This window comes from Anopheles funestus, chromosome 2RL, assembly GCF_943734845.2.
Source record: "Anopheles funestus chromosome 2RL, idAnoFuneDA-416_04, whole genome shotgun sequence".
NCBI classification, from domain to species: domain Eukaryota; kingdom Metazoa; phylum Arthropoda; class Insecta; order Diptera; family Culicidae; genus Anopheles; species Anopheles funestus.
Genome location: NC_064598.1, coordinates 11,592,295 through 11,614,587, shown reverse-complemented (window position 1 = coordinate 11,614,587; position 22,293 = coordinate 11,592,295). Strand labels below are relative to the sequence as shown.

The 22,293-nt window shown below is 42.6% G+C and overlaps 5 protein-coding genes across 5 annotated transcripts; 3 read left to right on the top strand and 2 right to left on the bottom strand.

The window, feature by feature from the left end:
• The first annotated feature begins 216 nt into the window (after positions 1-216).
• Positions 217-1,720, top strand: LOC125765949 (p21-activated protein kinase-interacting protein 1-like). The gene is made up of 2 exons (XM_049431499.1): positions 217-455; positions 520-1,720. The coding sequence occupies exons 1-2, from the start codon at positions 381-383 to the stop codon at positions 1,663-1,665; spliced, it is 1,221 nt and encodes a 406-aa protein (XP_049287456.1). The 5' UTR covers positions 217-380; the 3' UTR covers positions 1,666-1,720.
• A 107-nt stretch (positions 1,721-1,827) lies between these two features.
• On the top strand, positions 1,828-5,980 carry LOC125765906 (VPS35 endosomal protein sorting factor-like). Its single transcript, XM_049431430.1, has 8 exons — positions 1,828-1,994; positions 2,069-2,159; positions 2,253-3,797; positions 3,884-4,027; positions 4,092-4,267; positions 4,355-4,850; positions 4,919-5,353; positions 5,729-5,980. The coding sequence occupies exons 1-8, from the start codon at positions 1,981-1,983 to the stop codon at positions 5,831-5,833; spliced, it is 3,006 nt and encodes a 1,001-aa protein (XP_049287387.1). The 5' UTR covers positions 1,828-1,980; the 3' UTR covers positions 5,834-5,980.
• Positions 5,981-7,589: 1,609 nt separating this feature from the next.
• LOC125765979 (14-3-3 protein epsilon) lies at positions 7,590-19,184 on the bottom strand. Its single transcript, XM_049431553.1, has 5 exons — positions 18,979-19,184; positions 12,044-12,198; positions 11,636-11,950; positions 11,347-11,527; positions 7,590-11,196 (listed from the first exon to the last, which is right to left on the bottom strand). Exons 1-5 carry the CDS (start codon positions 19,040-19,042, stop codon positions 11,141-11,143), a joined length of 771 nt encoding a protein of 256 aa, XP_049287510.1. The 5' UTR covers positions 19,043-19,184; the 3' UTR covers positions 7,590-11,140.
• Positions 19,185-19,329: 145 nt separating this feature from the next.
• LOC125765976 (GPN-loop GTPase 3) lies at positions 19,330-20,506 on the top strand. The gene is made up of 2 exons (XM_049431548.1): positions 19,330-19,510; positions 19,566-20,506. Exons 1-2 carry the CDS (start codon positions 19,466-19,468, stop codon positions 20,412-20,414), a joined length of 894 nt encoding a protein of 297 aa, XP_049287505.1. The 5' UTR covers positions 19,330-19,465; the 3' UTR covers positions 20,415-20,506.
• LOC125765951 (polymerase delta-interacting protein 2) lies at positions 20,434-22,158 on the bottom strand. The gene is made up of 3 exons (XM_049431501.1): positions 21,941-22,158; positions 21,152-21,779; positions 20,434-21,080 (listed from the first exon to the last, which is right to left on the bottom strand). The coding sequence occupies exons 1-3, from the start codon at positions 22,039-22,041 to the stop codon at positions 20,604-20,606; spliced, it is 1,206 nt and encodes a 401-aa protein (XP_049287458.1). The 5' UTR covers positions 22,042-22,158; the 3' UTR covers positions 20,434-20,603.
• Between the last annotated feature and the right edge of the window lie 135 nt (positions 22,159-22,293).

The following is a 22,293-nucleotide window of genomic DNA, read 5'->3' as shown; positions in this document are numbered from 1 at the left end:
AAATACTGTATGTACTGTATTCGCTTTATCTAGATATATAAATGTCCTTAATATTTACGGGACTATTATCCGTGGAAATCGATTAACAGGCATCAGTCCGGCGTCCGGAGCACTTCGGATAATCGATGTTCTACTGTACTAATGATGTTGTACTAAAAACTCCGGAATGTAAATGTCAAACACGTCTCGATGCAGTGGAAACATACCATAAGGAATAGAAAAAAAACAAAAACTTATTTGTCAAAACAAACTGCTTGGTGCACGTTTTCCGAGTGAGCGGTGAAATCGTTTGTAGATCATTTTGCTAAAATCGTAGCAAAAACTATACCGCATTATACTGATACGCGATCAACAGAGCCAACAATACGAACCCCGTGACTATGGCTGGGCTGGAGATTGTAGTAGGGACGTACGAAGAGTTTATCGTATCTTATCGCGCCGAACCTTTGCGTACCGTGAGTATAGCTGATCTAATGTATGCATGTTCTATCTACTTTAATGAGATGTGCTCTTTTCAAGGATCCGGATAAACTGTATCTAAAGGAATCGTTCGCTGCCCATCTGCACACCTCGTCTGTGCGATCTTTAGCATCACATGGTAAATACGTAGCGACCGGCGGTGCTGACGATCGTATCTGCCTGTTAGACATGCAAGACGGCACGAAAGTGACGGAATTCTTGCACCACGATGGGACTATCAACACGCTCGTATTCTCGAACAACGGCAGTCACCTGTTGTCCGGCAGTAACGACGGTAGTATGGTTGCCGTCAACATGTCTAAAATGGCCGTCGATAAAACGTGGAAAAGCGCACATAAATCGGCAGTGCAAAGCATTTCCATTCACCCACAAGGCAAGATGGCTCTTACCTTGGGTAGTGACATGACGCTCAAAACATGGGATCTAATAACGGGCCGAGCTCTGTTTACGACCGCATTGAGCAAAAACAGCAAGTACGGACGGGTGCTCAGCGACGTGCAATGGTCACCGGATGGTGAGCATTTTGCGCTACTCGGAAACCGAGTGGTAGATATCATAAGCATCGATACGACCCATTCCGTTCGCACATTGGAGTTTGACACAAAGCCCTCTGCAATGTGTTGGCTTTCGGACGAAGAAATTGCGATTGGGTTGGAAAGTGGTATGCTTGTAATGGCGAACATCCACGAAGAGGAGCAGCAGGAAAAGTTACAGATCTACGATACACGGTTAAAGGCGATCACGTGCCTGGGAAATTACATCGCCACAGCATCCAGTGCAGGTGATGTTTCGCTGTGGCTTCTAGATGGGACGAATTTCACCCAAATTTGCACGCAGCAGATCGGGTGCCGTCCCATCTGTTTGGCACTAATAAACACTGGCAAACCTGTGGGCCAAGAGAAGAACCAGGAGGTATCATCGGGGGCGTTGGCGGCTAAAGCCGCACGAGACGATGAAGTAGGAGAATCGGCAAGTAGCATCGCCACGAAAGTAGTTAAGGAACTCGCTTGGGTGAGCGTCGAAACAGAGGATCCTGTTCAGCTAGCAGCGGCCAGTCGGATGCAAAAACGTAAGCTTGCCGTTACAAAGGGCAAGAAAGGGAAAGGTTCACAGAAACGTATAAAATCGAGTGGTTTTATTGAAGAATCAGTCGAAGAAACAATGACACCCAGTAAAGCATGTTAATCCGGGGAAGAGTATGGCAAATGTTGAAATATAATTTACATGTTCGGCATCGGAATTGAGTTCTTATTCCAGTTTGTCCCTTTTTTAATATAACCGAAATCGTAGCAAGCAGGCGACGGCTCAAAAACGGTCGGTAAATTTTGACAATCATCTTCAATGCTCTGCTTTGACAGTTGCCCACTTGACAAACATCAGATGTGCGAAGGGAAACAATCCCGGAAAGGAGGCGTGAAAACAAACCTGATTGTACTCATTGCGTTCGGTTTTAATAATCGCAGAAAGCTTTCATAAGTTCTATAATACCAAAATAAAACGATGGCTGCAGAGTGGTAAGTGGCATGTTCAATTTCATTAAGATGCGCAGAATTTGAATTCATTTTTGGGGCTTCCCCATTCATTGCAGGGTGTGTGTACAGCGTCAACAGGAAGAGTGCCGCCGTTATCTTGATCAGTTCAAAGTTCTAGATCATCCACTGAAACAATCGACCATTACGGTACTTTTCGTAGGAAATTCGCACTTAAAAAAACTTAATCTTTTAGCTTTTTTTCCCCTCTCCAATCATGCTAATCTTGTCGCGTTGTCGTAGGTTCTGGAAAGCCGTGGAACTCGAAGCAAGGTTACGACGGCAGCGAACGGAATCTCGCTGAGCAGTAGTAATTCGGCAGCAATGTCTGCCGCAGCATTGTCGCTCGATCCGCTGAACATAGCTTTCGATGGATCGGATCCATTGAGTCAATTTGCCAAGCAGCAGGCAACGTCTTTGGGCAAAGATCCACTCTCACGGATGGTGGCCGAAATGGAGAATATAGATGCGGTTGCAGCGAAACCGAACCCGCTAGGAGGACTCCGGAGGATCTCCGGGGGGAAAGCGAAGGAGCCCACCAATTTGCTGGAACTGGATCTCATCGAACCGTGGGCCGCACGCCGGGGCGCTATTTTGAACAAATACACCACCTCGGAGAAGCTGTCGATTGTGACCAGTTTTCTAACCGGTGGTGAAACCATCAAACCGCAGACGACAATGTCGGAGAAGGTCAAATATCGATTGGAGCAGCTGGATGACTTTGATGAAGGTTCCGTACGGCAGATGCTTGATCTGTCGCAGCAGGAGTACGTCGTTAAGATCGAGCAGCTAAACCACGAGCTAGTGCAAGCGTGGAATCAGGACCAGCGCGTGAAAGCGCTCAAAATTGCGATCCAATGCTCGAAGCTCCTGTCCGACACGTCCGTCATCCAGTTCTACCCGTCGAAGTTTGTCCTCATCACCGACATTCTCGACATTTTCGGTCGGCTCGTGTATGAGCGGTTGCGCACCAAGGCCGACTACGTACATCCGGGTACGCGCGAAATGACATCCCTGCCGGAAAGCTTTACCCCCGAAATGGTTCCCGAATCGGCGAAGGAAACGTGCCAAAATTGGTTCTACAAAATCGCCTCCATTCGAGAGCTGCTGCCACGGCTCTACGTTGAGATAGCTATTTTGCGCTGTTACAGCTTTCTGGCACAGGACGAATTCGGACTAGCGTTACGCAGACTCACAAAAATGATCCGCGGCATTGGTGATCCGCTAGTCGCGATCTACGCTCGGTGTTACCTATGCCGGGTAGGCATGGGTTTGACGCTCGATCGGACATACATCGGCGAAAATTTGGACGACATCCTAACGGTTTACCACACCATCTATAATGGTGGCATTCGGTCGGAAATTGCCCGCCATCGCATCACACTAACCGGGTACATTGCGCTGTATCTGCCGGCGCTGGATTGGATCTTGCAAGGTGTCGCCATTCTGACGACAGACAACCAACTGGACGATATTTTGCAGCGCTGCAAGGAAAAGAAAAATCCTGCCCTGCTGCTACAATCGATGATGCAATCGTTCCGTTCGGATTTCATCGCTTCCCGTGCGACACATTTCGTGCAAATTCTTTCCTCCATCTCAGTGGAAGGCCTTTCGAGGGGACAGCTGTTTCGATTGCTTGGCAGCATCCTTAGCCACACACCACCGCCCACTGAGCAACGGGTAGCAGTGCTAACGAGCGCCATGAAAACGATCAGCTCGTTGGGCAATGTTGAGGAATTCATGCAGTGTGCGGAAATGTGGGCACAGTATACTAGTCAACATTTCGGGGTAAGAACACCCATGTTCCTTCCTATTGTATCGTTTTGGGACAAATAATTAAGATTAATTGATTATGTTCCTTCCCCTTCACTTAGCTCAAAGAAGTCGACGCCTTCCTGGGCAATGTGCTCCAACAGATGACACCGAACCGGCTGTACGAACAACACTATCACGAACTGCAGGTCATTGTGGATAAAATCGTTTCGAACGCACAAGACGTACACGGCATACTGGCACTGGTAAGCGGACACGAAACCGACACATATGAAACCACATTACAAATTTGTTTCACACATTTTGTAGGACAATTTTCTACCCTTGCTAGACCTGTTTCAAAAGGAGAGTGTTAAGCTGGAGGTGTGTAAAAATGTCCTTACCAGCTACCGGAATGCAACTAGCTGTGATAATGCAATCATTAACGATCCGATTGTCACCAATGCCCTCATGCACATCGCCCGGGTGTTGAATGATTCCGTCAAGTAAGAATTGCAACTGGCGATGCAAGCGTCTCTTGCTTGGTTTGTTAGGTTTATGTTTTTATTCTCTCCCGTTTTGTTTGCCCTTAGTGCCCTTACTGGGGAAGATGAACGTCGACAAATCAGCGGCCTAATATGTCACTTCATCGCAAAGGTAGATTTTGGACGTGACTTTGAACAGCAACTTGCGTTTTACGTCGAGGCACGGTCCGTTCTGTCCAACCTTGATTCGGCTCTTTCCACGCTCATACACTCGGTCAACCGGTTAGCGACGAGTACGCGACGCATCGTGAAAGGCCAGCATACACAAAAGACGGCCGCATTTGTAAAGGCCTGCACGGCTTACTGCTTCATTACGATTCCATCAATTATTGATGTACGTACGCGCATGGAGCTGTACCTGCAGTCCGGACAGGTGGCACTGTTAAACGTGTGCCTTCAGCATGCCGATTCGTGCTTCGAAGCCGCCCTCAATCTAATCCCCGAAGTACCGCGGATGGTGGAAAGCGATGGCAAAGTACAGTCGACGGAAGGATTCATCAAAACGTTTGTCGTCAATTTTCTGTCCACTCTCGTAATAGTGCCGGTAGGTTGTGGCGCTGATAGGGTTGTTTAAATGCCAGACTTTACTGATTCCGTTTTACCATTACGCAGGATAATCCCACCCAGGGAGTGCTGTACCTGTTGCGCCTTCTGCTCGAAGTCATGCCAAGGTATCCGTTTGAGACGAACTCGAACATGCTTTCCAGCATCTATTTGCACGTGCTGGACTTTCTGTCCGTTGCGGCACAGGAAGTGTACCCGTATCATATCGTGAATGTCATCTCTAACGACGAACTGTACGGCTCCGATCCGAAATTTATCGCCGAAGTGAACGAAATGTGTTGCACAGTGTGCGATAAACTGCTGCAGCATCTGAAAGCCCTGCTGGAATCGAACGCACTGCGAGCACAAGCGCAACTAGCTCTGGATCTGTTTCTCAAGATCATTACCGGCGCCGATCTGTCGGTGGACAAAATGTTCACTCTGACGGTTAATCTATGGAATTTGGCTGTAAAGAACCGGAACGTTATCGAACCGAAGCAATTGGTAAGCATCCTCCACTAATCACGCATTATCGCCTCTAACTTCCTGCTTGCCGATTTTTTGCTTTTGTGTACTTTATTTGGGATGTTTTTGTTTACAACTGATAAGCTATTTTTGCAACATTGCGACACTGATTGCGTGTGTATTACGCATTAAACTGCACTGTAACAGTCAGTTCCTTTGATTGGCGTTGTACAAAGGTTACAGCCAAGTCCTTCTCGCTTATCACATTAAGGCTGGGCGTCTTAATATTTATAGGTTTATTAATTGCCACACCACACAGATAAGAACGAAATTAGAAATTCGTTTCGGTTTCGTTTCGCATGCAGGATTAAATAATGCGTCTAAATAATATTGTTGTTCGTTGCTCTTTTCCAGCAAACTGTCGTCACGTACACGGAGCATTTGGCACAGATCACACAAATGGAATCCCAACGACAGTGCCTGTGGATGCTGTTGGAGAAAATGAAATCTCGGATATAAATAATAGCAGACTTTCACTACTCTATGGACGTCGATGTAGCTTTAAGACACAACGTAATTATCCATTCCCGTGTTTATGTGAACATTTCGAAACCATTTCATGTTCAACTTATCCTTAAATAAAGTACTGCATATATTTATTTTTAATTTTGTGTTGCGTACCATGTTTCAAATCACTTCCAAAATATCCAGTTTTACAAGTCCTAGCCTCTAAGAGATACCTTTAAGTCTTCTCAAGAATATTACCAGGAATATTAGATATCATAGGTCACATTTGTTGGCTGGAAATATGTTAATAAAAAACATTGCTTCGGGCGATCATGGCAGAAAAGTCTCATTTTCTGCCAGAAAAGCCATCATTTATAGCCTTAGGAATTTTTAAAATTTTTAGAACTTTTTTATTTTTGTATATTCTTTTTTTCATTTAAAGCATTATTTGAGTGAAAAGAAACTCATTGCAACCAATTAGCATTAAAATAAAACAATTTAAATTTTTTTGCAAAATTTCCCAAAAAAATCGTAAGGGGTAAGCCTTATGAAATTTTCGAGTTGAAAATTTTTTAAATTTTTTTTTCCGATTTTTTATTCTTTTTTTAATTTAAAGCACTATTTAAGTGAAAAGAAACTTATTGCAACCAATTCCCATTAAAATATATCACATTTAAAAATTTTGCTGAATTGCAGAAAAATGAGGAAAATTTTACATTTTCTCAAACAGGGTATGGAACTTGGTTCCTCGAATAACTTCTGGCACACACATCTGAGGGCATGGCCGTCCAAGAAGAAAATGTAGCCATTGGTGCCATCTATCGACCACAGGCTAAAGATTGGCGATTCGTTGGATATAGATCGAGTTATAGGCAAAAGTTGGTGCAAAAATGAGGAAAGTTTTACATTTTCTCAACCAGGGTATGGAACTTGGTTCCTCGAATAACTTCTGGCACAGAGATCTGAGGGCATGGCCGTCCAAGCAGAAAATGTAGCCATTAGTGCCATCTATCGACCACAGGATTGGCGATCCGTTGGATACCGACCGAGTTATAGGCAAAACTTGGTGCAAAAATGAACCTTATGAAATTTTCAAATTTTTAGATTTTTTTTAATTTTTTAAATTTTTTATTCTTTTTTTGATTTCAAGCATTATTTGAGTGAAAAGAAAGCTATTGCAACCAATTGGCATTAAATTATACCAGTTTATAAAAAATTGGAAAATTACTCAAAAAGAAGCTAAGGCTATAGCCTGAGGAGATTTCAGGATCGTGTTCTGAACAATTTACCTATGACTAGTCGGACTCGATCGGACTCGTCCGGAATCGATCGGACCCATTGGCGACGTACACATGACGGCTCATGAGACGTCCAAAAAAGCCGAAGTCATACAAAATTTCAAACAAAATGGGTCCTGCCCTGGACGCGTCCACAAATCACGAAGCGAAAGGGGATTCGGAAATTATACCTGTGATCTTTCGCGAAGTGAAAGAGAATTCGGAAATTTTATCTGCGATCATAGAGCGTTGCTTTCGGCTTTCTACGAAGTTACTTGTGGACGTGGGCAGAGAGTGGGCGTCCCGTCTGAGTTCGGCCAATAGGTCCAGTAAATGCAACGATTCAAAACAAAACAAAAAGTAAATGCAACGATTCAACAAAAATTCCAAACTAAAGCCCAATCATCGTAAACATCAAAGAAAACAAAACTAAGTAAAATGTATGCTTACATCGTCCGGTTTTTATCGCAATTAAAAAGCTGCTCAATGGCTACTACTAGAATTGTTTATTTCCATTTCTTGTTTCATTTCCTGCGTGTGTGTGTTTTTGCTGCTGTATTCTTGTTTCACACCCCATATCATTTTGCTTTAACTATGTTTCTTTGTTTTTCCACGTGTTTGTATCCTTTCTACCTGTCCATTGAAGTAGTTGCTTACCGTTCTCTGTTTCTACATTCATTCGGGTGTGGGCTAAGAGGTTCGCTTAACTAACGTCTCACTTTCGACTTTTCATTTGCGGATTTAGATGTTTGCTATCCTTTCTTTAAGTAACAACGTTTACTCCAGCTGCTTCTGTAACTCCAAGAGACGTATTCCTTGCGTTAGCCTGTGTGTAGTGAGAAATGTTACCACTAATGCGTGATGGGAATATCATTTAGTTAAACTTGTGTCGAACTGGTTAACCTGTACGCCCGCAACTTTCATTGATACGCACATACACTTTCACACACACACACGCACATTTATTGCAGTTTTCCTCTCCTTTTCCCAAACATCGTGCACAATATCCACGGGACTTGCTTGGGACGACATTGGTGATTCTTTTCTTTTTGTTCTAGGTATGTGTTTGAATGTATATTTACGATGGATAAGTAGTGTCGATAATGGAATTTCGCGCATGTGTGAGAGTCACGTGTGTAGTACCGAACGTGTTGTTTGATTTTAATTTGCTATTATGCGAAAATGAACTAATGCTGAGCAAAATCGAGTTAGCGAGCTGGGAAAACCAAACGGTTTAAATACTTCTTTTAAAACAAATAGTCCTGTACTATGTCCTTTTCATAAATAACCATTCATCGCAAGACAGAGTTGAGATGGAATGGTAACGGGGAAACACTACGCACAAGATGAATTAGTTTCTTTAGAAAATGACTAAAATATGAACAGTAAGTCAAAATGTGTCTTGCTGTGTCTTTTAAAAAAAATAATACTTCAAAACACCCCCAGCTCGCATTCTCGATGCTCCAATTCGTGTCCACATTCGCCAGAGCATGGAACAGCATCCGTTCTCGCAAAGGAAAAAAGCGCTCAACCCTTTTTCCACACGTTTTAGCCTGGTTGAGATGAAGACGGTTTGCTCATCAATGTTTGTCACACCACATTGTTCCGTCTGGCTAGTTAATATATTTATAATAAATAAACTGATCAAAATTACACTTCCTGCGCTTCGGCAAACTACCACCGAACGCACCTTTGCTGCATATCCTCAAGTGTAGTCAATTTCCTTGTGTGGTGCCTTGTTTTGTCTGCATTTTTGTTTTACCTAACGCACGCACAGCAGCAGACCGGCAATATAGCATTTCATATTGCAACCAGCTTTATTCCTCCAGCATCGTTTCTTATTGCGTTTTTTTGGGGGTGATGTTGTGTGTGGCTGCGTTTTCGATTCTATATTCTTTACGGGTTTTCTTTTTCATAGTTATTTCTTTATTTTAATATATATTGACAAAAACAATACACATTCAATTGGGTTTGATTGATGATTTTTGTTTCTCAATTACTGTTTGTTCACCACCTCTGCCTTCTTGTTGGTTTTGGCTCTAACTTTCTTTTGCTCATTAGAACGCGCGCGCATTACTCCTTGTGATAGTAGGTGTGCTTTCTGCATTTAGGTATACGCGCAATTATGTTATTAGTATCATCAAAAGCTGGGAGAATTATTAACAAGCCCTGATGTCGTCACAGGCTGGATTAGTGTTACACTAAATTTGCCACGCACGCCTCTGAACTGTTCCAAAGAGTTTGCATACATACACATAATAGTCCTTCCGTCGTATGTGTGATGCTTGTAAAAGAAGCGTCGGGTAAAGCAAAGTTAAACATGTTAGATGTAAGGATTCGTGTGTAGGAATGAAGAAATACGTGAAGTTATACTTTAAGTTCTCAAACCCAGCTCTAAAAAAATAATAAGCGACAGTAGAGTAGCGAACAACAGCCGCTTTCTACTCCATTTTGTCCGTCTCTCTGCAATAACTCCACATGTAACATCCGCCCCCGCCGCTCGCCTTTTCTACACTACCCTCCCGCGCATGGTTGTGCGTTTCTTCCCCGTCTGCTAAGTTACTTCATTAGCTGCAGCTTATTTTGACGACCCAACGGAGCGCGTGCTTTGTTAGTTTTTGGTGGTTTACAATGCAGCAAAAAGCATGTCACACGTATTGTGCGACACGCAGCAATATTGAATTGTATTACGAAGTGGCAAACGAAGCAAATCCCCTACGAAGGAGAACTCTATGGACACAAACAATAGTGCTTACACGTTGCACTAACTAGTCTAGGGTTAAACGCTGTGGCACCGACGCGAGGTAAGAGTGATGTATTTCACCGATGAATTTTCTATTCTGCAAATGCGTACACCATCATAGAGAAACCTTTGCTGCTGGGTCAAGCGGCTACTGATGAATGGGCACAGGGGATCGCGGGTCGGGTCGGTCAGAACAAAATGCCCCAAACGGCAACGTCGACAACGACGGGCGGTAGTTGTGTGATGGTGTTATGGTGAGCTAGGCGACTGTGGTTGTGGTGGTTGGTAGCGGATGACGGTGGAGCAGACGTGGATTTGTTTGTTTTGCTACGATGAAACACGAAACATTTCTTCCTTTATCTATACTATGAGAATGTAGCTAATTTCACTTAAAGTATGTTTTGTGTGTACTACGGGCGGGTATGATAATGCTTTTAAGCTGGTACATAAACGCGCACAAGGGAAATGCACACAAAATTCAGAAATGTAAGAGTGATCTATGCAATAAAACTGGGAACTGGGACAAGAAGGAGTACGAGAAGTACAAGAGCGTAGCGAGAGTGTCTTAAGTATGTTCTTTCCGGAGCCTCGAAATCTACATAAACTGCACATATCATTAGAGTTTGTTGTTGATGTTACTCGATCTTGTTCGGTTTTGCTGTGAGTTTTTCTTACATTTGTTGCGCGCTCTGTTCTCGACCTGTCTGTCTCTCTCTCTCTCTTTCTCTTCCTCTCTCTCTGTCTCTAAAATAGGAAACTCCCCAACACGGTGTTGTGGTATGTGATATCCTACAAGAGGTTGGATTTCTTTGCGCTTCTGTTGTTGTATGCTTTCATGATTTGCATTGTTGTTTAAGAGATAATTCGCTTTTCACGCGTGTGTATGTGTGTATTATTTTATGAATAAATGATGTTTTATTTCACTCCTTATTTTTCAATGAATTCCTATTTTTTTCGCTCTCTTCCCATTCTGATGGTCCTACATAGGTGCAATCGAGAGTACTGCCTTTATTATTCATTTCATGTTTAGTCCTGTTTTACGTTCTAGTCTCTCTCTGTCTTCTCTGGAAATGTTGGTTATATGCTACCGGGACTGGATATTTTCACACTTCGATTTGCTGGAGTGGATCGATCATTTGCAAGAAGATTTTTTTTCTTTTATTCCATCCCTTTTTTGCTCTATGTCTGTGTTTTTGTGTATATTTCTTATGTTTATTTTCTTATTTCTTAATGCTTATCTCTTATCTTGCTTTTTTAATTAATAAAATAAACTCACACATAAAACGAGACGCGCGCAAATTACGACACGTCTTGGTCTTCGACATCCTGGATTTGTTCCTTCTGTTCACCTTCTCCTGTGAAGCGATTGAAAAACAGAACAAAAAACAAAAGGCATTAGAATGACATTTATCTGAGATTGTTTGCTGATTAAAGACTACTACACAATGAAATGAATAATGATTGCAGTTAGGTAACGAAACAGTCTGTTCGTGGTTAATTCTTACCGTCAGCCTGCATGTCGGATGTCCATAAGGTGAGGTTGTCTCGAAGCAACTGCATAATTAGCGTTGAATCTTTGTAGCTTTCTTCGCTCAGAGTATCCAGTTCGGCAATTGCATCGTCGAATGCAGCTTTCGCTAGACGGCAGGCACGATCCGGAGAGTTCAGGATTTCGTAGTAAAATACCTAAGCACAGAAAGTAGTAGAAAAAGAAACAGCGACCATTGGTTTCGTATTCACCTTTGCCTTCTCTTTTCCAAAGCCTTCCCACACCACACATTTCAAGATACTCACTGAGAAGTTCAATGCCAATCCCAACCGGATTGGATGCGTTGGTGGAAGGTCAGTCATCGCGATATCACTGGCAGCCTTGTACGCAACGAGCGAGTTTTCGGCAGCATCCTTGCGATCTCCGCCGGTCGCAAACTCGGCCAGATAGCGGTGATAATCGCCCTTCATCTTGTAGTAAAACACCTTGCTTTCACCAGTCGTTGCACACGGGATCAGATGCTTATCGAGCACCTCAAGGATGTCTGAGCAGATATCGCGCAGTTCCTTCTCGACCTGTGAGCGGTAGTTCTTGATCATTTCCAGCTTCTCCTCCACTGCCTGTGTACGAGATAAGGAGAAAATAGAACCAATTGTAAACACTTGACTGTATCTAGAAGTGGGGTTTGTGCATCATTATAACATGGTACATACCTTATTCTCTTCCTTCTGCTCTATCGAAGAGATTATCCGCCAGGAAGCGCGACGTGCACCGATGACGTTTTTGTAAGCCACCGACAGAAGATTTCTCTCCTCCACCGTTAGCTCCACGTCCATAGAAGCAACCTTCTTCATGGCTTCGACCATTTCTGCAACAAAGAAAAAGAAAACATTTATCGAGCGAAATATTTAATCGTTAACATAAATCATTACATAACTTTAGCACAAACTAAGTATGAGGGAACCGTTAAAATTATCTGTTTTTCGTACTTTATTTGGATCACATTACACCCAACGCGTTATCCACTTGTCGTTCCTGACACACTATGGTTGCTCAATGCTCAATGTCGCTTTGGTCCATGTTATTTCTATTTCTCTCTTCGACATTTAGACATTCTACACACCTTTCGTGTGTTGAGCAGTTGGCAACAGCGCTATTACAACAATAGAAATGCAAGACCATTAAAGGAACATCCGGAAAGGTTGCTACAATATAGCCTTTAGCTTATCTAACGAACTCAGGAATGTGTTGTTAGGTTTGGTTGAAATAATTCATTTACCGTTTCGTGTTTTTGTAGGCAAAGCTTAACTTCACATTTTATGGTGGTTTTTGTATTAAAAATCGTAACATTCGGTATATTCTACACATTTTTTCGTTTTCGTTAGATAGATACTGCTTGTATGTTTTGCTTAGTTGGGTTTGATAATCATTCATATGTGACTGTCTTGTCCAAATTCGTCATTAGTGAAATGTTAATAGAATATGCTCATCATTATCCTAACGCAGGCGCATATTAGACTTTTTCTCAGTTTTATTGTATGCCCGCATAGAATGTAAAAGGTAAGACAAAATCGCACCAGCCAGCAAATTTCTGCTTTAAATGTCGTCCTACTTCAAATGCTTTAGTGAAATGTTTATGTGTTTGCTCAATTTTCGCGTTATCGTTAACCACCTGGTTGGTTGGTTACTTTGCACGAACCAGAGGTGGATGAATTCGCGAACGCAACAAGAGTACTTTGGTGCCGGTTCTCCAACAACTTAAGAAGAAGATCTGAACTGTTTCGTTACACAGCCGCCGGGGTTTGAAGATTGCCGTTGTCCGCAAAATAGCCGCCAGGCGTTTCATTGCGAACGTGCCGAACGCACAGTTAGCTTCTCATTCCCATTCGCTCTGAGCTCATCGTAGCAGAACATGAGAGCAAACTGACACACACACGCACATTCGCGAAAAGACACGTTTGCTTGTTAGAACAATGGCAGTGGTACATTCCAGTTTTGATGACAGATTAAGGACATTTGAAATCTGGTATTATATTACAGTATTTTTCCGCAATCGCATTTGCTAGATTTGTGCAACATTTTCAATCCTTCAAAGAAGCGTTTTATCACATTTTTATTCCGCGCCAGCTACGCAATAGGAGCAACCTACACATTCACATTTTTCCACACATTTTTAGCCGCCAGAAAAAAGCCGCTAACGAGAAAAAACACACACAAACGCGCGCGAGCGAACAAATGCGCGATGTCTACGCACACCGGCGTTGCTGAACACCGAACAGTCTTCGGCCAATGGAGCGAAACAGCGAAACTTGTCTCGCACTGCTCACTGCCTGCTGGATGGGGTCAGCAGAGAAACAGTAACAGTACATTCTTTCAACTTTACGACGTTTTTTAACATAAAATACTCGATTTAACAAATTTTTGGTTTTAGTAATTGTTCGGTGGATTGTCGTTATTGTTGATGTTGTCAACAATACTTTTGTAAAAGGAAAACTTAAGCAACAGCACACACGCCATCACATTAAGGCATGTGTCAGTTGCAAAAATCAAAGAAAGAAATACAGAAAAACAATCATGAAGTGCTTTATTTAATAGGATATAAAGAGAAAGTTGCACATTTAATTTCATTTTCCAATTTTTCACGCGAATATGAAAGAAGATTTCTTTTCAAGAAAAGCTAAAGATGTTGAGTTTTATCAATTTTACTTAAAATCAACCAATACAAAAAAGAATTATGAAAACATAAATGTAAAGTTCCTATTCTTCTGATCGACTGCACTTGGAAAGGTGTCAGATGTGGAACAAGGAATACAATGAATGGAAATCACTGCCATCACACGTAACTAACCGCAATACGAAACTGGCAATTACGCAACAGTTGAGTAGAAGAAAATATAAAATATGTTTCTCATAAACATCACACACGAACACACGTTACAATGAGACGAACATTTTGTTAGCAGAAGTTTTACTGAAACATTTTCTTTGCCACTTTTTGATGATTGAATTAGTAGCTACTAAGTGTGTTTCAGTGAAATATGCTTTTTTGGAATGGCCGTATGATAAATAAAAAAGGGTAGTTTTTTTTTCAAACCGTATAAGGAATGTTGAGAAGAAATCTCCCCATCACATCCACATGATATTATTTCATTTTTCTAGCCGTAAGTTGCGCTTATCTCATCTTTTGATAGAATCGGCATAAAATCAAATCAATTCATTCACTTGGGAAGAGATAAGTTCGAATCAATATGCGTTCCCGCGCGTTACACGGTACAATCATATCATACTGATAATTAATTTATTTATTTTCTGATTGAACACGTCTGCCTCAGCCAGTATTGTATTTTACATAACAACATACAGTGAACCACACCCCATTTTATACAACTAAAACTAGCGCCGAAAATGTACTCGATGAATAATCGAACATATTTACCGAGTAATATTCGTAGGAATTGTAAGTTTGCGTAAACTCATCAAAATTTCACAAAGTTTGCTAAAATTGTTAGGCATCATCATCAAGAAACATACAATTGTGTATGGTAGAGTGAAATGAAATGTGCACATGAAAAAGCATTAGGCCTTGCTATCAGCGCAGTGGCAGTGGCCTTGTATACATCAAATTAACATCAATTTGAACCTATTCTGTTGAGAATGTAATCAAACCTTCGTACAGAAAAAAAAGCTAGCTCGTGTGCTTTTTACCAGCTAAATGTTATGATTTTTATGTGTAACACTCCTACAAAAAAAAATAACCCCCGTCCGTCATGTTATCCAAACGGCTTTCTACATTTTTTTAAAGTATGCTGTTCGTCCGTGTTTAGTGGATGCAGTATGGAAGCCATTGGTGCCAGTCACAAACGACCAACCAGTACCGAACATGAATTTCAAAGGGTTCAACATGAAACCCGACAAAAAAATCAGATGAACTAGTCACGCAGAACGAACAAATACAGCACACACATCCAACAATGCAGACGACAACCCTCGTGTTCTAAGTAGAACATTGTACGTGGTCAAATCAATCGTCCAATAAGCCGATTCCCTCGTTCCCTTCTTGTGCGAAACAACAGTACGGCAAACCCAAAATGTATGTTTTACAAACAACAAATCTGTGCAGTGTTCGCCATGTATTTCTGTAGAATATCAGTATCGATTTTTGCCCACCGAAGACCAATTCATCATGGTTACCTACTTACAACAGACCCCAAAGCCTCATTTTTATCAGGGCGCCCGCCCGTCTATTACCACGTGACCCTTTATGTTACAGTTTTATACACATATTAACCCTTTTTATTTTTATCTGCTGTTCGCCGGTGAAATGGAAAATTAGCCGCCACCATCATCTTTCAAGCAGTCGTTCCTCTAGAAAGCAAACATGATCAACTTGTTAAGGTGATACTAATAATATATAATTGAAACAAGCTTGCGCTTTGAGCAAATTGAAACATTTGATAGAGAAAAGTGCGAGACGCGTTTGGCGAATTTAATGATTAAGTTTTGTGGAAAAATTGCTAATTCTACTTTTCCATGTAATTGCATTGTGCATATGTTTAGTATGTATAAACCTACACATACAATACCATTTGGGTGTAACGGTCTACCCTTTCATGTCTGTCATTTAATAGTTACCAAAACTTAATTTTACCTTGCGAGATAGCCAATCTTACACGGGGTGTGGCTCGTCTATCTAGATGAGAATCGATCCACGACCTTCACTACATTAAACCGAATACCAAAGTTCGGGAATCATGAGGCGATCTTAATATTCATTCTTATCACTAAGCGCCAATATACAGGGTTCAATAACTGTCCTATTCTAAATAGTAGACCGATTAACGGAGCTGTATATTGTATATAACTTCCTAATTAGTTGAGTTGTGTATTTAAGTTTGTACCGGTCGCGTTTTGTTTAAATCGCAGGTAGACTGTGAGCTTCCATACACAAGGAGGACTGTCTATAGAGCTTTGTATAATTAAAAACGCAAAGACCAAGTTCGTAGATCTAAAAAGACACTTATAAAATAGTACAACTTGTTTTTCGGTGCAATACCAATAACATCTAAAAAGTGTAATTATAGAACTTAACCCCATGTAAACGAGTAATGTTCCATATTTCACATAGCGAAAGAGGGATTTAGGCTTCTCGAAATGTATTCTTTTATAAAATTGGATTAGAAATTCATCTGAGCAGAACAATAATACTTTTACATTTTAGCAAACTCACTAGTGCCAAAGGATTGTAAGACATTTACCGACAGCTTTAGGTTAGCTTTTCCGCTTTTCCTTCGAAAAAAAAGCTACGGAGAAAGTGGAAAAGACAATGTACATTTTTGATCTGTACGGATGATCTGGAAACGGACCTGCGCAGTGAACCAAATAGCTCACCATCAACATCTTCTTCACGTCACAGCCTATTTGGACCTCACTTTTGCTTAACAGCGACACCATGATTTTTGTGTAGCTAGCAAGAGACCGTAGACCGGGAGTTTTTTTGTTGTAATAGTTGAGATATGTAATATGATGTGGGTTTTTCGTCATCGCGATTGCCTTTTTGATCAACTCCTTCACATCGATTTTTTACCAATCATCCGGATATCCGATTTCGGAAATCTCGGTGCTTTTTTTGTAAATAATTGTACTTTAAAAACATGCGGCTGAAAGTGCAGAAAATCTAAGCATATTCAAAGTCTACATGTTCATAGAACATTAATAGAAAAAAAAGCAACCGCACCTGACTCTCGCCTTCCATTCCGTCTGGAAGTACAGAGCGCACACCTACCTATCACAAGGCCAACATGGCAAGTGTTCGCATGTGAGTGTAGGAGTCATTTTTGCGTAAGTTCCCAGATTCTTTACCCTTGCAAGTTGAGTAAAATTTCCAAGATATTAAATGTGTTCAACTTTAAATTAAAAGCACAGGTACTATGGCGTATCGGATGATGTCAGGAAACCAACAAATTCCGAACAATATGCAGAAAAGAAAAAAGGTAGTAGCAACGACCACGCCAATCGTCGTCGAGCCTCATTCCAATTGCGCGAATTGTGTTGGTGTGGTGCTTATTCGACGGTCACACACAAGCACGCTCCACACATTTGCTGTTCTCAGTAGCAGCCGACGATGAACTAACACACCAGCAATGGCTGTACGGATTCGTTCGAATGTGTTAGTGTGCTAGTCCATTCTCTTGGATTTTCAATCCTTCCACCTAACCGGAAAACGGATACCGGATGGCAGAAAAACGCATTTTTGCTATCTACTATGGAACTACCAACCGTCATCTCCGATCGGTCAACCGATTATCACATCCAATTCATAGGATCTATATTGATTTCGATGAAATCCTATCTACTACCCAGAGCATAAGTTTGTAAATGGAAGCAGAAGAATACGATCGTTTTGAAAGTATCCCAAAATTGCAACGTATTTCTGCTCGGAAGCCGTACATGAAAAAAAAAGTTCTCTCCAATATGACGCATCAAATTCGAATGAAAAATTGTAAGAGTGCTTGCGCTCCCCGGTATCATATTCACACTCCTCTTTTATGTGTGCTTTGGTGGCTCCCAATAGAAGCAGCTGCCCTTCATCGATTTTTCTCCTTTCCATCCGACCAACTCTACCTTTTTTCGTTGTCGATTTTTTCTTCTTCAACCCTCCCGCTCTCCCACTCTGCGCGCCGTCGCATATACCGACAGCTCGGTCGAGTGTTGCATACATGTACAATTCCAACTCCGGATCAAGCTACTTCACAGTGTACGATCCGAGCTCTCGCGTACCTTTCTCTTTCACACCAACGTTCCCAAAAAGCACGTTGCTAACTGCTGCCCGTCGCTAAAACATTCCCGCGCATACTCTCTTCCAACGGTGTCGCTCTCTCACTCACTTCACTGTGCCCCCCCACCCCCCTCCTCCTTCCCCTTTGTCTAACCGTCTTCTTTTTATCTTCTCCAACAGTCTAAATTCTTCCTGAGGTTGTCTCCTCTTCTTCCTGTTCATATTTCCACACTACACCTAGCTTTCTACCTCTTGCCCACACACACACACTTGTACACACACGCATACACATACACACGCGCACGCACGTTTCATGAGCTCATCAGCGCGCGCGTACCGAAAAACCACACTCACACCGTTAAAGCGAAAACTCCGCAAAGGAGCCTTCTTTTTCGCTCTCTTAAATGTGACCCACCAATTTTTTTTCCATTGCTTTACACTCAATCAACTTTTTATCATAAATTTTAGCAAAAATTGAGCTCCTTTCTCAATTTGTGGCAGCTCCATCGCATACGCGAAACACGAAAATTGCATGCGGCGTGTCCAGTGGCGGCGGCAGATTTGGCATCTCACACACATGCACACAGTCACGAGAGACGACTCATCGCCACTTTGTCTTCGCTTAACAACGGTTGTTTCTTGAAAGGAAAAAAAAGGAATACCATTTCCGCTATCTCAGCAAGCTGAGCAAGGATTAGTTTCCTCGCGTAATAAATCCCATCTCATGACGATGCTTCAATCTTAAATACGGTACAGGAAACGGTTCCAAAAGCGCCCGAACTCAGACTCCTCCCAGTATGCGGCAAATTGGAGGCTTCAAGATAGCGTGTGCAAAAGTGGTCCCTCGGGAAGAAAATTATTTTTCGCACTTACCGTCGTACCGCTCGGCCTGTTCAGCCAGCTTCGCCTTATAGATATTATTTTCGCGTTCCGACATTGCTGCAATACTAGAGTACCTCGTAGGGTTTGAAGTTCAGTGAATCTTCCTCACGGTTTTCTAGATCGCGCACGAGAATGACGACTACCACGAACGAACTCTCTAAATGGACTAACAAAATGGCTGCCAACTGGGACCTACTCACGCACAACCACAACCACAGCCTTCTTCATCCGTTCTGTCAAACTTCGGGCGAAATTATCAATTTTCGACCATGTTCGGCAACGTTCGGATTGGTATAAAAATCAAACTGACAGTTTCACCTGCCCAAGGTTTAGAATACATACTGGCGCGCGCATTCAACACGTTCAAGGTGTATACGTGACTTTTGCGACTGCCGCAAAATTTGTTAGCTCCACATGCATTTGTTTACTTGTTTTGCGAGTGTTTAAACAACCCATTTGGTGTAATACAAAGGAAACGATGCGATACGGACAGCTTGTAATGGGACCTGCCGGCAGTGGCAAGGTAAGTGATACTCGTCTCGTTTGGTTCATTTGATACAGACTACATTTCATTGCAGTCCACATATTGCGCGACAATGCAACGGCACGGGTATGACGATAAGCGAATGATAAAGGTAGTAAATTTGGATCCCGCCGCGGAACATTTCGACTACCAACCCTTCCTGGACATTCGAGACCTGATCCAGCTGGACGATGCTATGGAGGACGAAGAGCTCCGATACGGTCCGAACGGCGGTTTGATCTTTTGCATCGAGTACCTCATCGAGCATTCCGATTGGCTCCGCGATCAGCTGTGCGGTGTCGGTTCCGACGATGAAGATGACGCTACGGGCATCGACGAACCGGATGATGATTATGTGCTGTTTGATATGCCGGGTCAGATCGAACTGTACACACATCTTAAAGCGGGACACACGTTGGCGCGATTGCTAGAATCGTGGAACTTTCGCCTCTGCTCGGTGTTTCTCGTAGACTCACAGTTTATGATCGACGGTGCAAAGTTTTTGTCCGGTACAATGGCCGCCCTGAGTGTGATGGCTAACATGGAGCTTCCGCACGTGAACGTACTCAGCAAGATGGATCTGCTGAGCAAAGGACATCGGGGACAGATGGACAAATATCTCGACCCTGATGCGCACGCACTGCTCGGAGAAGTTACTAGCGAATCCGCATGGGGTCGTAAATACCGTAAGTTATCGGAAACGATCGGCATGTTGATAGAAGACTTTAGTTTGGTTCGCTTTACGCCGCTTAACATCAACGATGAGGAAAATGTGGCCGATTTGTTGTTGATGATCGATAATGTAATACAGTACGGTGAGGATGCGGATGTGAAGGTGCGTGATTTTGACCCGCCAGAACCAGACGAGTTGGACGATGAGAGTAAATACAACCAGGACGACTGAATGACTGTTTTATGCGTGGTTTTGTCCTAAGATACGTTTATATTCTCCTTGCAGTTTAATAAATTTAACGATATATAGGATTATTTACATGAGTTCTGACTGAGCTTGCGTCTTCCATTGATGGCTCCAAGACCGCTTGATTTTAAACGATATTGTAAAAAAAAAAACAAACCCTCTTCTTGCTGATGATCAAACATTGTCATCACCGTCGTTTTTGTTATTTTTAGTATTTGGTTTCGTGGATGTTGTTGTCGTTGCCGTAGTAGACGTGGATACAGTTTCGTCACCTCCGCTCGGTCCTGTACCCGTAGACGGTTGTTTCGAGGTTACACCAAGAGCTGAATTCGTGTCGTCGATATTGCCGTTTCCACTGTTATCATCGGGTTTACTCTCGAGCGAGAAGGGTGGAATACGGCAGTCGAACATATGACCATCTTCGCGCTCCATACGGAACGTTCCCCACATATGACCACTGGGTGCCTGCAAGCTAACGTGCGAGCTGTACTGGAACGCGGGAAGACGCGGGCTTAAAATGGGTTCCTGACCGACTACACCCCGTCCGCGAACTGTTTCAAGTGTACCGGAAAGGGAAAATATTCTCCAGTGTCTTTCCCTGAGCTGTACGCTTAGTTCGCCTAGATTTTCTAATCGAATACAGTAGCGCCACTGAAATGAAAAAATAGCCAAATTTAAGTATATCTTAAGTTTGCATTCGTATGATTTTGATCCTTTTTTACCCAGTAGACGGAAGCTGCCGGAGTTTCTCTGCAGCCCATATAGAACGGTATGACTGTTACGCGAATACCTTCCGTCGTTTCCTTATGCACATCGGATAGCTCCAACCACGGATGGTTCTTTTTCTGCCAGGCGCGCAGTGTTTCCTGCGCTACAAACGGTGGATCTTTGTCCGGCTGGTGGGCTAAGAACTTGTCAAACAACTCGTGCTGTAAGGGATGCTGTTCTCCAGAGCTGTACGGTAGTATGTCCTCGTGCGCCACATAGTCTAGGCCCGGGATTGCGTACAAACTTCGGCTTGATTCTTGATTCCCCAGAAACGTTACCGCTTCCGTTTGCGCACGTATGTACGGACAATCTCGCTGATCGATCAACACCTGGTAGAACGTGTGCGTTTTCTTCTGAACTTCTTTGCTCGCATTACCAGCAGCACCGCCTTCGGTGGACTCCGAAGCAACACTTTCCAGCTGATTTCCTTTGGATTGATTTGGCAGATCACGGTCATACACTCTTGCCAGCCATGGGAACAGTATCACACCACGATACCCGAATACTCGGTGTAGGAATAGTTGACCCGTTTCATATTTGCCTTGCGCTTTCGGCAGCTCTAATCTGCCTACCTCGGCCAATCTGCAACGTAAATAATTATATAACTTACTGAAACTGCACAATAAACGGACCGTATTTGCTGATCATGTTGCTTGGTGCCGACGGGAATGAGATCGTGTACTGGCAAAAATGATTTCAGCTTTATCACCCCTTTAGCTTCGCAAAAAATTGCACCATCTTACCGTGTGTTGTGATAAATAGATACTGAAAACAAACGAACTACCAGATTGAACCCTGGACGGAAATGGCAAAGAGTGAACGCCTTGGAAATTAGCGGACTCATCGTCGATATAAATCTGGAATACTGTGCTGATCTGTTAGAGCACAATTATCGAGAAGTCGTTTTCCCGAAAGCGCCGACGTAGTGCAATTAGAGAAATTTAATAATAACTTTATTACTATCGCTATTGCACAGACAATTTTTTTTCTACACAACACAATCAATGAAATCGAACGTCAAACGTGCTGCTGACGTTTGTATCGATTTTCGTTTGCAGAGCGTGATGCAGGAGTTCGTATCTTTAATTGCACGTGT

Coding starts and splice junctions, on each gene's coding strand:
- LOC125765906 (XM_049431430.1), top strand. Junction 2,160..2,252: donor TGAAACAATCGACCATTACG/GTACTTTTCGTA, acceptor GCGTTGTCGTAG/GTTCTGGAAAGCCGTGGAAC. Junction 4,851..4,918: donor CCACTCTCGTAATAGTGCCG/GTAGGTTGTGGC, acceptor ACCATTACGCAG/GATAATCCCACCCAGGGAGT.
- LOC125765979 (XM_049431553.1), bottom strand. CDS start 19,042: ATGTCGGAACGCGAAAATAATATCTATAAGGCGAAGCTGGCTGAACAG. Junction 12,199..18,978: donor ACAGGCCGAGCGGTACGACG/GTAAGTGCGAAA, acceptor TCTTTGTTGCAG/AAATGGTCGAAGCCATGAAG. Junction 11,197..11,346: donor ATCCGACATGCAGGCTGACG/GTAAGAATTAAC, acceptor ATCGCTTCACAG/GAGAAGGTGAACAGAAGGAA.
- LOC125765951 (XM_049431501.1), bottom strand. CDS start 22,041: ATGAGTCCGCTAATTTCCAAGGCGTTCACTCTTTGCCATTTCCGTCCA. Junction 21,780..21,940: donor TCTATTTATCACAACACACG/GTAAGATGGTGC, acceptor TTTACGTTGCAG/ATTGGCCGAGGTAGGCAGAT. Junction 21,081..21,151: donor CGGCAGCTTCCGTCTACTGG/GTAAAAAAGGAT, acceptor TTTTCATTTCAG/TGGCGCTACTGTATTCGATT.
- LOC125765949 (XM_049431499.1), top strand. CDS start 381: ATGGCTGGGCTGGAGATTGTAGTAGGGACGTACGAAGAGTTTATCGTA. Junction 456..519: donor GCGCCGAACCTTTGCGTACC/GTGAGTATAGCT, acceptor GCTCTTTTCAAG/GATCCGGATAAACTGTATCT.
- LOC125765976 (XM_049431548.1), top strand. CDS start 19,466: ATGCGATACGGACAGCTTGTAATGGGACCTGCCGGCAGTGGCAAG. Junction 19,511..19,565: donor GACCTGCCGGCAGTGGCAAG/GTAAGTGATACT, acceptor ATTTCATTGCAG/TCCACATATTGCGCGACAAT.